Consider the following 14,091-nt stretch of genomic DNA (forward strand, 5'->3'; position numbering starts at 1 on the left):
ACAATTCAACTCACAGTCTGCCTACTCCAGTGTCCATCAGTTAAGGGATGGGTTATATAAATTTAGGTACCTCCATATGGTGGAATACCAGATCCCTGAGGGCAAACAAAGAATGAAAAAGCTCTTTATATATTGATGGGAATGATCACTAAGCCATAGCCAAGGCAGGCAGCAAGGTGCAGAATAAGGAATAGATATAATATGCTCTCTTTTGCATATAAAAATGGGAAGGGAAAAATACATCCTTTATGTGCCTAAAATATCTCTGGAAAGATACACAGGAAACAGCACCCCACAAGTTGTCCACAGGGGGAGACTGGGTGACTAAGAAACAGGGGGAGAGACTTACTTTTGATTTATAACTTTCTGTACTATTTAAATTCAAACCAGGGACCAGCCCGGTGGCGCAAGCGGTTGGGTGCGCACACTCCGCTGCGGAGGCCCGGGGTTTGCCGGTTTGGATCCCGGGTGCGCACCACTGCACTGCTTGTTAAGCCATGCTGTGGCGGGGTCCCATATAAAGTAGAGGAAGATGAGCACAGATGTTAGCCCAAGGCCAGTCTTCCTCAGCAAAAAAAGAGGAGGATTGGCATTGGATGTTAGCTCAGGGCTGGTCCTCCTCACACAAAAAAATAATAAATTCAAACCATGTAAATATACCATGTTTTCAAAGAAAGAAAATCTACATTTAAAAGGTCATCTGTCTACCAACCCCCAAAGATAAAGAACATGGTTAGCATTTTAGTGTCTTCTGATCTTTTTCCTAATATATCTATATATAAGAAATAATTTTTTTTTTTTTTTTGTGAGGAAGATCAATCCTGAGCTAACATCCATGCTGATCCTCCTCTTTTTGCTGAGGAGGACCGGCCCTGAGCTAACATCTGTTGCCAATCCTCCTCCTTTTTTTCCCTTTTTCTCCACAAAGCCGCAGGAGATAGTTGTATGTTGTAGTTGCACATCCTGTTAGTTGCTGTACGTGGGATGCTGCCTGAGCATGGCCGAACAAGCGGTGCGTCGGTGCGCACCCAGATCCGAACCTGGGCCGCCAGTAGCAGAGCACGTGCACTTAACTGCTAAGACACGGGGCCGGCCCCAGAAATAAATATTTTATTTTTCTTTTAGAAATATGGGCTTATTCTGTCCTGCTATTCTGAAACTTTCCACTTAATATCTTGTAACCATTTTTCCAGTCACTGAATGTTCTTCAGTAACATTTGGAATGGCTGCATAGTATTCCATCAAATGAACAACCCATGACTAATATGTGCAAGTCCCTTATTGCTGGACATTTTGGTCTTGCTAATTTTTTACTATTAAAGTCAGGCATTATAGAAAGACTTTGCAAGTTGGCCTTAAGATATGCAGCGAATACAGTTAACCGGAATGCCCGTCCTCTGAGCTTCCTGGTTAATGTGGTTTTGCTGGTGGTGGGCAGAGTCCAGCCCAGCCTAGCACCCGGATTTGGCAGGCACTTGGCCCTAGCAACCTGGGGGTGGTAACTCCGGTCACTTGTTTCCCTGTTACCTGAGTGCAGATTTAGAACCCTCCACAGTGAGCAGGTGAGCACTTGGCACAACTCCCTTCTGGTGGCTGGTCCTGGGGTCAGTGGGCTGGGTACCACCTGGTGATGGGACAGGGTGACCCGTGGGCAGCAGCTGTGGGGATTCAAATGACCACAAGCCAGGTTGAGCGGAGCAGAGCCACTGATTGAGCACAGCAGGGGACCCAGCCTCTTCCCAGAGAGGGGAGCCAGAGGCCTTCTGAGGAGGCCTGGCATAAGGGTGTGCCTCCCTGCACAGGTTACTGTGGGCTCTGGGGTAGGAGGGTCAAGGAGAGAGGAGCTGTGTTTGCTCTCCCTCCCAAAATCTCACATGAGGCAGCATGGTGTACAGGAAAGAGCATGGGATTAGAAGCCATTGAACTTCCTGCTGTATGTTCTTGGGCAAGTGACAGTACCTCTCTGAGTCTTGGTCTCCTCCTCTGTAAAATGGAAATAATCCTAGAACCAGCTTCTCAGCCTAAATCCTGCTTCACAGAAGTGTTCAGAGGGGCTGAAGACAGAATGAGAAAATATAAGAGGCAGCAGCCGGCACTGTGTGGTACGCAGCCAGTGTAGCCTGCCTGCGAGATGCAGGTACTGGTGACCAAGGGAGACCTGGTGGAGAGGGGCCTGGGCAGGCCCAGGCAACAGGCAGGGAGGGGCAAAGATGGGGGCTGAGTGCAGACCCTGGTGCTTCAAGGAACACTGGAGTGAGGGCTCTGCAGGGGCAGGCAGGATCAGAAGTGGACTGGTGAGGCCATGAGCCTCTCCAGGCCTGGGTAGGGACCTAGCAAGTCTGGGGACTCCAGACAGGTGACACAGACCTGGGCCATGCCGGGGCACCTGAGGGCTGTGTCCCTCTCCTCCCAACTTTGCATCCCACCCCCACCCAAACCCCAGGGATTGACCCAAATCTCCCTTGACCAATAGCTCTCAGCCCTGGCCCAGGCCACAGGCTTGCCTGCACCATCCCCAGGCATCAGAGCCCAAAGGGCACGTCGGCAGCCTCAAGTGCAGTTTCTCAGATATGAAAACCAGGCTCCTCTGTAACAAAGATAAAACTCCAGCTCCTGTCCTCCTCCTGTGGGGGAAAGGCACAACCATCAGCCGTAGGCCTGCTGCTTTTCTTTCTGGGCATTTACTGTTTTTCAAATACAAAATCACAAAATTAAACATGCTTTTTCAAACAGAGCACACACCTCCCTCAGCCCTAGAGATTCAGACCTGACTCTCGTTAAAAATAGATGATTTGAGGGCCGGGCCCATGGCTTAGCGGTTAAGTGTGCATGCTCCGCTACTGGTGGCCCGGGTTTGGGCGCACACCCATGCACTGCTTCTCTGGCCATGCTGAGGCCGCGTCCCACATACAGCAACTAGAAGGATGTGCAACTATGACATACAACTATACTGGGGCTTTGGGGGGAAGAAAAAAAAAGGAGGAGGATTGGCAATAGATGTTAGCTCAGAGCCAGTCTTCCTCAGCAAAAAGAGGAGGATTAGCATGGATCTGAGCTCAGGGCTGATCTTCCTCACAGAAAAAAAAAAAAAAGGATGATTTGATCCAGTGCCTTCAAGAACAGAGGCAGGTTGAGTCCCAGTAAGTGGACAGAATCTAACCTATTGTCCCAATAGAAATGACACATCACTGTTTAGTTTCAACAGCATGGTTTCCTCTGTGGTCTTATCCCCATCCCATTTGGGGAAGGCGCATGAGCTGGTGAGAAGGAATGGGCAGCAGAGGGGTTCCACCATTTTACAGATGAGCAAACTGAGGCCTGAGTGCCTCATCCAAGGTTGCAGGACAACAGGAAAACAAAGACATTTTCCCCACGGTCAAGTCGAAGCCTCAGTACTGCTGCTGTGGGCCCCGAAGGGGCGGGCGGGGAGTGCTCCGCAGTCTGGTTGGGCGATGGGTCACGGCCAGAGTTTAGGAGTTTAAGGCCTCTAAGGCCGGGCCAGTGAACACAAGCCGAGACCGCAGTGGGACCCTGCAGCTGGGTCTGGGTTCGCTTCTGCTCTGCCAACTTGCAGCTTCGAGACCTTGGGCGACTTGCTTAATCTTCAGTTTCCCGTTTATGCAAAAGGAGCTAACAATCCCTGCTTGCTGGGTTGTCGGGAGCAGTAAACGCGATCGTGTAGGAAAAGCCCTCAACCCAGTGCGGGTCCCCAGGAAACGCTCGAGGGACCCAGCCCGGGGCACGCCGACTGCGGCCGCCCCGGCCTGGCCCGGCCTGGCCCGAGGGGCGCGCCCTCCGCCCCGGGCGACGCGGGAAGGCGGGCGGGTCGGGCGCGGGCTCCGCCCTCCGGCCCCGCCCCGCCCGGCCCGGCCCGGCCCGCTCGGCCTCGGCGGCGGCGGCGGCGGCAGCGGCGGCGCGCAAAGGTAAGAGGCCGGCGGCGCGCGCTCCCGCGGGCCAGGGGCTCGGGCGCGCGCGGCGCGCTCCGGCGGGAGGAGGCCGCGGGGCTGGGGTTGCGGCGCGCGCGGGCGGCGGGCAGGCGGGCGCGCGCCAGGGGGCGGGCTGGAGCCGCCGTCCCGGGCCCCTGGGGCGCTGGGGGCGCGCTCGCCGCGTCCCCGCCCGGCCGCCGGCCGCCGGAGAGCGCGCCACGGGCTCTGCGGACATCCTGCCCGCGGCCCTGCTCCCTCTCCGGCGCGATCGTCGCGGGCGGCGGTGGGCGGGACGAGGTGGGGGCCTGCCGGAGCTCGGCGGCCTGCAGGCGCACGACGAGCGCCCCTCCGCCGGGGTCCCCTCGCTCCCCCGGGCCGAGCTGCCGTGGGAGGCCCTTCCTAAGAGTCACCACAAGCAGCAGATCCCTTCCTGCGGCTTCCTGTGGGCCAGGCACCGTCCCTGCCCTCCTGGTGTGCCATGTCACTTCACCTTCAATGCGACCCTGCGGAGTGGAAAGTAGCTCCCTCTTACTACTGAGGAAACTGAGGCCCAGAGCGGTCAGTTGAGTTGCCCAAGATGGCACAGCCTGTGCAGGGATTTGGGGCCTCCTTGGGTTTCTCAAAATGAGGCCTGAGGCCCCCTGTGCCAGTCTCTGGGCTTGGCATTTTGAGCGTGATTTTTCTGCAAACGCAAGAGGACAGTGCCCTGGGGCGTTGTCCGCCCCTTGATGGCCAGTCTCCCCAGCTCCCTCTGGGGCCCGGACTTGTCTGGGGGATTGGGACATGGGGAGGGTTCCATGAGGCTACCTTCTGCCTGTTTTCATCTGAGATTTCCTGTTTTCTTTAGCTGAGCCGGCAGCAGGTGCTTAATAAACAAATCTTGGGCAGGGGCCAGCCAGCGGCTGAGGGCAGGCCCAGCTGCTCCCTCAGGAGGGGGGTTCAGGAGAGACCTCAGGAGTCAGAGCCCCCCCCCCATCTTGGGGGGGTTTCCCTGACTTAGCTCCTCCTCTCCCATCTTTCTCTCAAGTCCTGGCGATGGGGGTCAGCCCTTGGAGCCTAGGCACCCCTCTCATCCAGGAGTCCCGCGTTGGGGGCACTGCCTGGTTTTTGCCTTGAACTCCTGGGAGGTGGCGGGTGCTGGATGTGTGTTCACAGGAGGGCCTTCTGGGATCCCAGTCTGTGGGTCACATCACCCATGGCCGAGACGTGCCCAATGTGACCCCGGCCAAAGCCCAGGGGAATTGTTTCTTTTTCTTTTCTATTTTTCTCATTTAGTTTCTATATTATTGTCTCTTCGCATTCATTCATTCATTCAGCAGCTGTTCATGGCGCTTTGGGCCTTAGGCATGGTGGAGACAGCAGTGAACAAGGCCAGCTGGTCCCTGCCCTTGGAGGAGAGAGACAACATACATGTTGGAGAAAACAGTGAATGACTACTGGCAGGGACCGCTTTTGCTGGGAGGTCAGGGTTTGCTCTTTCAGAAGGTGACATTTTTGGCCAAGATCTAATTGACAAGCAGGAGTGAGCCATGACAGGAAGGGGGAAGAACATTCCAGGGAGAGAAAATGGCAGGTGCAAAGGCCCTGGGGTGGGAGCATGCTTGGTGTGTTTTAGCATCAAGAAGGCCAGCATAGCTGGAGTGGAATGAGCAAAGGGGAGAGAGAAAGAGAGGAGGTGGGAGATGTGGGACGGAGCCAGACAGGACAGGCCTTGTATGCTGTGGCAGGACTTTGAATTTTATTTTGAATGTGATAGGAGGCTGTGGGGAGTGGGGGTGGGGGCGCTGAACAGAAGACGGATGCGATCTCCACTTTGTGAGAATAGACTAGGGTGGGGGCACAAGCTGGGAAGCGAGGAGACCCATGAAGAGCCATCTCAGCAGTCCAGGCAAGAGATGGCAGTGGCTTATATACTGCACATCAGAGACCTAGTGTGGTGCCTGGTACACAGTAAGCACTACATAATTGCTGTTATGTTTAAATAGCCATTGCTGTCATTGCTTCAAACTTTGGAACCGGGCATACCTGGATCTCCCCTGTGGCTTCAGCTCTTCATGCCTGAGTGGCTTTGAGCAAGTTACTTAACTGCACTGAGCCTTAGTGTCATCTGTCAAGTGGGTAGCACAGTACCGACACGGGGCTGTCAAGAAGGTTAAAACAGGTAAGAGTCAGATGCAGAGTTTTGGGCACAGGGCCTGGCTCAAGGTTGGTTCAATATTTTTGTTATAATTTCTAGTCAGCAACCGGAGAATAAAGAAGTGAGAAGTGGGTAAGAACAGCTGGTATGTTTGAAACGCCCGAGTCATCTTTGAGGGACTTTGTAGCCAGTTCCTGCAGGTAGACCCGGCAGACAGCAGGTTTGGAGGTGGTCAAGGGCCGAGCAGGGGTGGGAAGGAGTGAGTGCAAAGCGTGTCTCCTCTGTATTTGTTCCCCAAACAATGGCTGAGGGTCTTCTGTGTACCAGGCACAAGGTTCTAGATGGGAGACTGGGAAGAGCCAGTAATACTAATGACGTAACGATAACTAACAATAGCCAACACTTATCCAGCGTTGAATCACGTGTGTAATTAAGGCAAGACCAGTTGATGTGATGGTGAAACCCTGAAATCTCAGAGGCTTAACACAGCAGAGTTTATTTCTTGTTCATGAAAAGTCCTGTTGGGTGTTCGGCAGGTGGCTTTCTACGTGGTCACCCAGAGACCCGAGACCCAGACCCCTTCCATCTTGTGGCTCCGGCATCCTCCCAGGACTTCAGCGTTATTTCCTTCCAGTTGGTGGACAGGGAAGGAGAGAAACAATTCCTCATGGGAGGGTTTTGTTTTTGTTTTTTGGTTTTTTTGCTGAGGAAGATTCTCCCTGAGCTAACGTCTGTGCCAATCTTCCTCTTTTTGTGTGTGAGCTACTGTGACAGCATGGCCACTGACAGACGAGGGGTGTAGGTCTGCACCCGGGAACCGAACCTGGGCTGCTGACGTGGAGTGCACCGAACTTAACCACTGGGCTGCTAGGGCTGGCCCACATGGGAGGTTTTTATAGGCCAGGTCTAAAGTGGCACACATTCTTTCTGTCTTAATTCTACTGGCCAGAACTTGATTACATGCCCATATCTGACTTCTAGCCTTTTTCCTAAGACTCAAAAATGTTTTTTGGTGAACACATGGCGGTTTCTGCCACACTGTATCCAGGCACACAGCTAAGCATGGATCATCTTATTTAATCCTCATGATAGAAGCAGACAGCATTATTATCCCATTTTACAGATGGGGAAACTGAAGCTCAGAGAGACGAAGTCACTGGCCCAGGGTCACCCAGCTGGTGGGGAGGCATAGCCAAGATTGGAGTCCCGGCAGTCAGACGCTGAAGCTGTAACATCCAGACTTTTCCTGTGAGGAATTCAATCATTGTTTTGAGAACTGGTTGGAAGCTGCAAATGTTGAGCACGCATGCAGAGGGTTTAGATATGATTTCTTGGGATCTATAGAACCCAGTAGGCAGCTAGGGGGAGAACTCTGTGGGCAGAGCCAAGGGTTGCTATCACCCAGTGCCCAGGGTTCTGACATCTTGCTCCCTTCCCCCCATCCCTTAGGGCACTGGCTGGGGGAAGGCACAGAATAATTCAGTCAGTTCACCAAGCACATCTGGGGCCCTGTGTCTGTGGAGCTGAGCAAGCAGGGTTGGAGGTCCTGGCCTAGCGGTGTTTGTGGCCTCCCCCTGCTCTGGTTACGGGTATGCAGCCCGTGGAGGGGTTTCTGGAGGCTCCAGAGCTGGAAGAATGGGGGACCCAGGGTTTTGTAGTGACAGCTCTCTGCCTCTGGCCGAGTTTAGTTTTTCCTAAATCTGGCCTTGGTTGCCATGGCAACTTGGTGGCGCTTACCTTTTGGGCCTGGTGTGCCCTGTTTCCTGTTTTTCCATTTGCAGAATGGATTCCTTAGTTGGGGGTGAGGGGTCCAGGCTGGACTAATGTGCATTTATGCAGCACCTGCTGCATTCCTGGCTCTGACTTGGACATGGTGGAGTCTTAAAGTGCAAATGCCCTGGCCTTGCTCTTGAGGCTCTGACTGGGAGGCTGCCTGGAATGAGTGGTGGAATGAGCTTTGGGTTTACCACCTCCCTGCCACGTCTCCCTTTGAATAGGTAGGAGCCACAAACTCTCTGAGCCTCGGTTTTCTCATCTGGAAATGGGTGGAGGTGAGGATTTAGTGAGATCACGTGAATATGCCTCCTGTGGGACGTGGCACTTAGAGCGGAGGGTGCCCTGAGGCCCAGAGGTAGCAGGAGCCCAAACACGGGATGCTAATGACGGCGGAACAGCAGCTCCGTTTACTGACAGCTCACCATGTGCCAGCCGTGGTTCTCAGCCCCTACACTTTTCAACCGTTTCATCCTCATCCTCACAATAACTCTCTGTGGTAGGTGCTATTAGTCCTATTCTAGAGAAGAGGAAACTGAGGCTCAGAGAGGTAACTTGTCCAAGGTCATACTGCCAACATGTGGCAGAGCTGGGTCTCCAATGCGACCCCAGATCTGACCCTGACTCCAGAGCTGCGAGCCTAACCACTATGCCATACAGCCTCCTTGCTGCAGGGAAGGAACAGTGGGAGGCGGTGAGTGGACCCCTGAGCCGCAGGGCCCTGAGGTAGAGGGACTGTACACATCAGATTTTCAAATAAATGAGATCAGTATTTATCGAATGCTCTCTATGAGCCCAGCCGAGTCACACAAACTTTATACACACTCGATGTTTTGTTTAATTCCCAGACAACTCCATGAGGTGGGTGCCAGTGTTATCCTCATCTCACACGAGGACACTGAGGCTCAGAGAGGCAAAGTTGTTTTCCCGAGGGCACACAGCCAGTGGCGGGGAGGGGGTGGGAGCAGGGGTGAGGAGGATTCGGTTCCTTGATGGTCTAGGCGATTCCACCCCTGTGTTCTTTGCCCTACACCTGATGTGGGAAAATGTCACCCCAGCACCCTGTAAATACAGCAAACCATGTGACCCTGTTCTGGGTCAGCAAAGGTGGTCTGGAAGACTCTGGCCTTTCCGGCCTCCTGGAGGCTGACCCCACCTCTGGGCTTGGAGGGCTCTAGGACCCAGCTGCTGGGGAGGGTGGAGTGTGTGTGTGTGGGTGTGAGTGTGTGTGTGTGTGTGTGTGTGTGTATGGGAGGGTGGGGGGTGTCCTCACCTCCAGATTCCCCCCTCCCTCTCTCCACTCCTTCCCTTTCTCCTCCACCTCCCCCCCTCTCCTCCCCTCCCCCTCTTTATCCTTCCTCTTCCCCCGGTTCCGTCTGCCTCGCTTCCCTCCCCTCCTCTCCTTTCCCATCCCCTCCCCCTCCCTGAGCCCCTCCCACCTCCGTGGTCACGTGGAGGCACCGCCGGATTTAAGCCTAATCTGCCGGGTGCTCAGCACAGCAGTCTGGCTGTGGGGTGGGCAGGCTGACCTAGTCTCCGGGGCCCTGGAGAAGGGGGCAGAGGGGGCCCACAGCCTCCCCCCATGAGCTTGGGGCTGGAGGGGTCATCGGAGGTCCAGCTGGCACTAGAGACGGTTATCCAGGTGGGTCCTGGGGGCTGTGCCCACCCCGTCCAGGGCAACGGAGCGTGGGCCTAGCAGGAGTGGGTAGAGGTGGGCGCATCTGGGGGTCGAGTGGTGAGAGAGATGTGGTGGGGGTGCACAGGGGCCCCAGCTTTCCGCTCCTGGCCAGGCTGGCAGTAGAGGAGTGAGCGAGACTCAACTGCTGTGGCTCCCTTGTCCCAGTGCCCTGGGGGACCAGGGTCCCTACTCCCAGATTTTAGGGTTGGGAGACCTGTGCTGGCACAGCGGGGTCCTCACCCATCTGGGGTCGGAGCTGGATTGGAGCCCCCAACACTGCAGCCCTGATGGGGTTTGTGAGTGGGACGTGGGGTTTGGTTCACGTCTCTGGCCCTCAAGGGGGCCTCCTTCCTGGAGCAGGGAACACACTCGAGTGTCCTCCCATGGGGCTTTTTCCGATTCTAACTCCCAGACTTCCCTCCATTTTGAGAATTTCCTGAGGGTCTCCTGGGCACCCACATCTTGGGCGGCAGGACTTTGCTCCTCTCCCACCCAGGCCAGGTTGCCCAGAGTCCCAGGTCCCCTGCAGACCCTCCCTCTTTCCCTGCAGACACTGGAGAGCAGCATCCTGGGGCCAGGCCAGGAGAAGGGCCTGAGTGTGCAGGACCCGGCCCAGGACTGTCAGCCCGCTTGCCTGCCCGCCCGCATCAGGGAGATTGTCACCCGCAACTTCTCCCGGCCTGAGAGCCCAGGTACCACCACCCGTCCCTCTCCCCCCACAGACACTGCCCACATCTCGCCTCCTCTCACATCACGCTCCTCAACGGTCATAATGATGTTAATGACTACAGCTTTCATTTCTTGAATACTCACTGTGAGGCAGGCATAACCCTATAATGGAGGGACCCATTTTACAGATGAGGAAATGGAGGCTCAGAGGTGTAATTTGCCCAGACTTGTTCCCCATGCGATGCTGCTCGAAGGCAGGGCTGAACATCTCCTGCTTGCTTGCCTGTAGCCAGCTGCAAAGACTTCAACCCCTTGGGCCGGCCCCGTGGCTTAGCGGTTAAGTGCGTGCGTTCCGATGCAGGCTGCCCGGGTTCGGATCCCGGACGCGCACAGACGCACTGCTTCTCCGGCCATGCTGAGGCCGCGTCCCACATACAGCAACTAGAAGAATGTGCAACTATGACATACAACTATCGCCTGGGGCTTTGGGGGGGGGGGGGAATTAAAATTAAAAAAAAAAAAAAAGGACTTCAACCCCAAATACCACATTCCCTCCCAAATACCACATTCCCTCCCAGGGAAGGTGTCAGCTGGCTGAAACCGAGATTACAGGGGGAGGGCAGCTCAGTTTAGCCCAGGGCTTTGCAGAAGTCCAAGGAATGGTACTGCCCATTCCCCACTCAGGCAGGAAGGCTGCTAGGCCCCTGCCTCTCCAGGTGGGCAGCACCCACAAGCTCATATGTGCTTTGAGAATCTGGGAAGAGCACACTCAGCGACAGCCAGTGTGTTTGCAGCTCTTCTTGGTGGTGGTTCTGGTGTTCCTGCTGCATTCCAGCCTTAACCTCCTTGGGAGGACCAGGGATACAGGGCCCCTGGGAGCCCCAGACAGAAAGACTTAGAGAGCCCACAGCCCAGGCCGGAAGAGCCTAGAGGCCCGTGGCGGGTGTCCAGTTTTCGCTGGGCAGAAGAGGAATCCACAGAATGGGGGGGACACTTCTACTTCTCCCTCTGGCCTTTCTTTTCCTCTTCTTCCTCCTCATCACCTGATCTACACTATCCTGAGCCCCGAGCGTCAGAAGGTACGTGGAGCCCTTCCCTTTAGTGAGGCTTTCCTGCTCTCCTGATGTGGTCTGGTTACTGTTCCACCCATTTTACAGATCAGTAAAACTGAGGTTCAGGGAAGTGTGGTAATTGGAGAAGGAAGGAGCCAGAATTTGGGGCCGAGGCTCCTGACTCCTAGACTGAACCTCCCTCCTGCACCCCTGGGCCTGCTGGGGCCACACGTCAGCTGTGGTCGTGTCCACTCCAAGTCTGGCTCCAGGCCTGTCTCTGCCCAGCTCCCTGCTCTTCAGCTCTGTCCGTGCGGTCTGGTGCTGCATCCACTCCCACCGGGCTCCTCCCGGGGGCCTGGTCCATCTTCCTGCCTCCAGTGGTGGGTGGGGCACCTGTAGGGGGAGGACGGCCCCCTAGACCCAGGTGGAATCTGATCATGTGCCCGCTGTCCCTCTCCAGCCGCGCTGCCGCCCACAGAGATGGCATCGATGCTGTCACTGCAGGAGGAGAACCAGCTGCTGCAGCAGGAGCTGTCCCGCGTGGAGGACCTGCTGGCTCAGAGCCGAGCCGAGCGCGACGAGCTGGCCATCAAGTACAATGCAGTCAGCGAGAGGGTGGGTGCTGCCCAGGGCTGAGAGGGGGCCAGGGGCTCCCCTGCTGTGAGGGCAGGCCCGCGCACCGGGCAAGATGTGGGCCCTGGCGCCAGGCCGGGCTGGGCTCCAACTGTGGCTCTGCCAACTTGAATGGCCAACTTGAATGGAGCGAGTCACTCTTCTCTAAGTCTGTTTTCTGTAGTGGGGATGGTGCTATGGTGTGGAGTTGTGAGGGATCCATGAAATGATGGAATCAAGTGCTTGCCCCCAGAGGTATTTCATTCCTGCTTGGGGTGGGGGGCACAGAGAATAAGACTCCTGGAGGCTCCTGCCACCCTTTGAGTCTCTGGGCATCTCCCTGTGCTCCCATTTACAGGGGCCTTGGGGTCCCCAACAGTGGCTGGCTGCCAGGGCAGGCTGGGGTAGGCAGAGGCAGTGTTCTGCAGGCCATCTGGGGTGGCCGCAAGGTCTGCTGCCACTCCCCATGGGGGTGAGGCCCAGCCAAGGAAGGATGGAGAAGCCATGCCTGCCTCCACGTCCGGACAGAGTTCACATCCCCCGGGGACCTGTGCTGCAGGCTTGTGGGGGTCCCAGGGCCCAGTGCAGGAGGTTGATGTGGGCAGGGCTAGGGGTGCAGGTTGCTCTCCATGCACTGTCTCCTTTGGGCCTCCAGGCTCATGGGAGGTGCCCCTGGGAAGTTGATGGTGGCGGAAAGTTGGTGGGAGAGTTGCATGAGGGAGGGAGTATGTGTGCAGATGGGAGGTGTGTGGGTGCTAATAGCAGTCATAAAAGTAGGTACCACTTGAGTGCCTACTCTGTGCCAAGCACGTGCTGGGTTCTTTATATTTAATGCACCAAGGTTGGGACCATTATGATGCTCATTTAAAAAAGGAGATAACAGGTTCAGAGAGGGAAAGCACTGTGCATGGGGTCACACAACCAGTTAAGGCTAGGTCTCTCAACTCCCAGCCCAGGGCTCTGCATTGCAGTGTTGTTTCCTGGGTATAAGAAGAGATAACTGGGCTGGGAGTTCTGGGGAGCAGCTGGCCATGGAACGCTGGAAGGGCCTCAGACATGACCCTCTGATGTTACATGTGGGAAGCTGGCCCAGGGTCCCCCATGTGCTGCTGGCGGAGCCAGGGTTAGCCGAGGACCCCTGAGCCAGGCCTGTCCACGCAGGGGCTTGCACACTGTGTTGGGAAGAGGGATACACATTTCTTTGTGTGTGGCTGTGGGGTGTGCCCATGTCCTGGTATCCGCCCGCCTAGACAAGCCCCCGACTTGTTGGGACTTGCAGAGGAGCAGGCTGGGGCCCCCGCAGTGGCCCCTAGCACTGGGGACATTGCAGAGCTAGTTTTACCAGGGTTTGCAGGGGGTGTGGAGGGTGGGCTGGCCAGAGTCCTGCATTGTCCGTGGTGGCGGGGCTCGGAGCCAGCCCCTCCCAGGTTAGGCCTCTTCTCTTTTAGCCCCTGGGACAGTGCCAGGCCCCCGGGGGCTGCCTCTTAAATGCCAGCCTCTGACTGACAATGAAGCTGGCACTGCCCCCATGGCTGGCAGGGGAAGGGAAGAGGAGGTGGGAGGTGGCAGGTCCATTTTCTGCTGGGACACAGCTGCTGGGGCCCTGCGTTAGTCTAGAAAATTCCCTCGTGTGTCTGGTGAGGCCCCTGAACAGCATGTAGAGGGAGGCTGGTGTTTGTCTTTGGTCTGAGATGGTGTGAGTGAGGCTGCACCTGAGGCAGGGATTGGATGAGGATGACCTCAAGGCCTTTCCCTGGGGTTGGATCTACAGAGAACCTCAGAGCCTGGAGATCATCTTATTACAAATGGGGAAACTAAGGCCCAGAGAGGGGGCATGATAGGCCCGAGGTCAGGGTGGGGCTGGGATGAGACCCCTGGTCCAGGGCTCTGCGGTCCTGCGGCACTCTCTCTCCCTGCTGCCCACTGGTCCCTGTGCCTGCAGGTGGCACGGCCTGCCCCCGTGGCCATTGCTGTTGCATGTGGGCTGGGTTGGGGGGCAGTCAGCGAGATCATTCTGACCATTGAAACTCCACAGCATTCCTGCGATGGGGAGTGGAGGCCAGGTCTGGATCTGTGTCCTGTTGACTGCATGTAGGGAAACTGAGGCAGGGGCTCCCAGTGACCACCTCCCAGGTCAGAGGAAGGACCTCAGGGCCCTGGAGCCCCCCCTTCTTCCCGTCCCTGAGGAGCAGGTGTGGGGCAAGGCAGCTGGGATGGGAAGGAGGGAGTGGCCACGCCTCCCTG

General features: G+C 56.3%; 1 protein-coding gene across 4 annotated transcripts in view; it reads left to right on the forward strand.

The window, feature by feature from the left end:
• Nucleotides 1–9,269: 9,269 nt before the first annotated feature.
• Nucleotides 9,270–14,091, forward strand: part of CROCC (ciliary rootlet coiled-coil, rootletin) — a 40,468-nt gene continuing 35,646 nt past the window's right edge. For 2 of the 4 annotated variants that reach the window (XM_058552998.1, XM_058553000.1), the window contains exons 1-3: nucleotides 9,270–9,478; nucleotides 10,065–10,206; nucleotides 11,696–11,850. In XM_058552998.1, coding sequence (XP_058408981.1) covers nucleotides 9,419–9,478; nucleotides 10,065–10,206; nucleotides 11,696–11,850 — 357 coding nt within the window. In that variant the 5' untranslated portion in view covers nucleotides 9,270–9,418. The remainder of the gene's footprint in view (nucleotides 9,479–10,064; nucleotides 10,207–11,695; nucleotides 11,851–14,091) is intronic. The other 2 variants (XM_058553001.1, XM_058552999.1) reach the window with 2 other exon arrangements.

Source organism: Diceros bicornis, chromosome 13 (genome assembly GCF_020826845.1).
Source record: "Diceros bicornis minor isolate mBicDic1 chromosome 13, mDicBic1.mat.cur, whole genome shotgun sequence".
Lineage (NCBI taxonomy): Eukaryota > Metazoa > Chordata > Mammalia > Perissodactyla > Rhinocerotidae > Diceros > Diceros bicornis.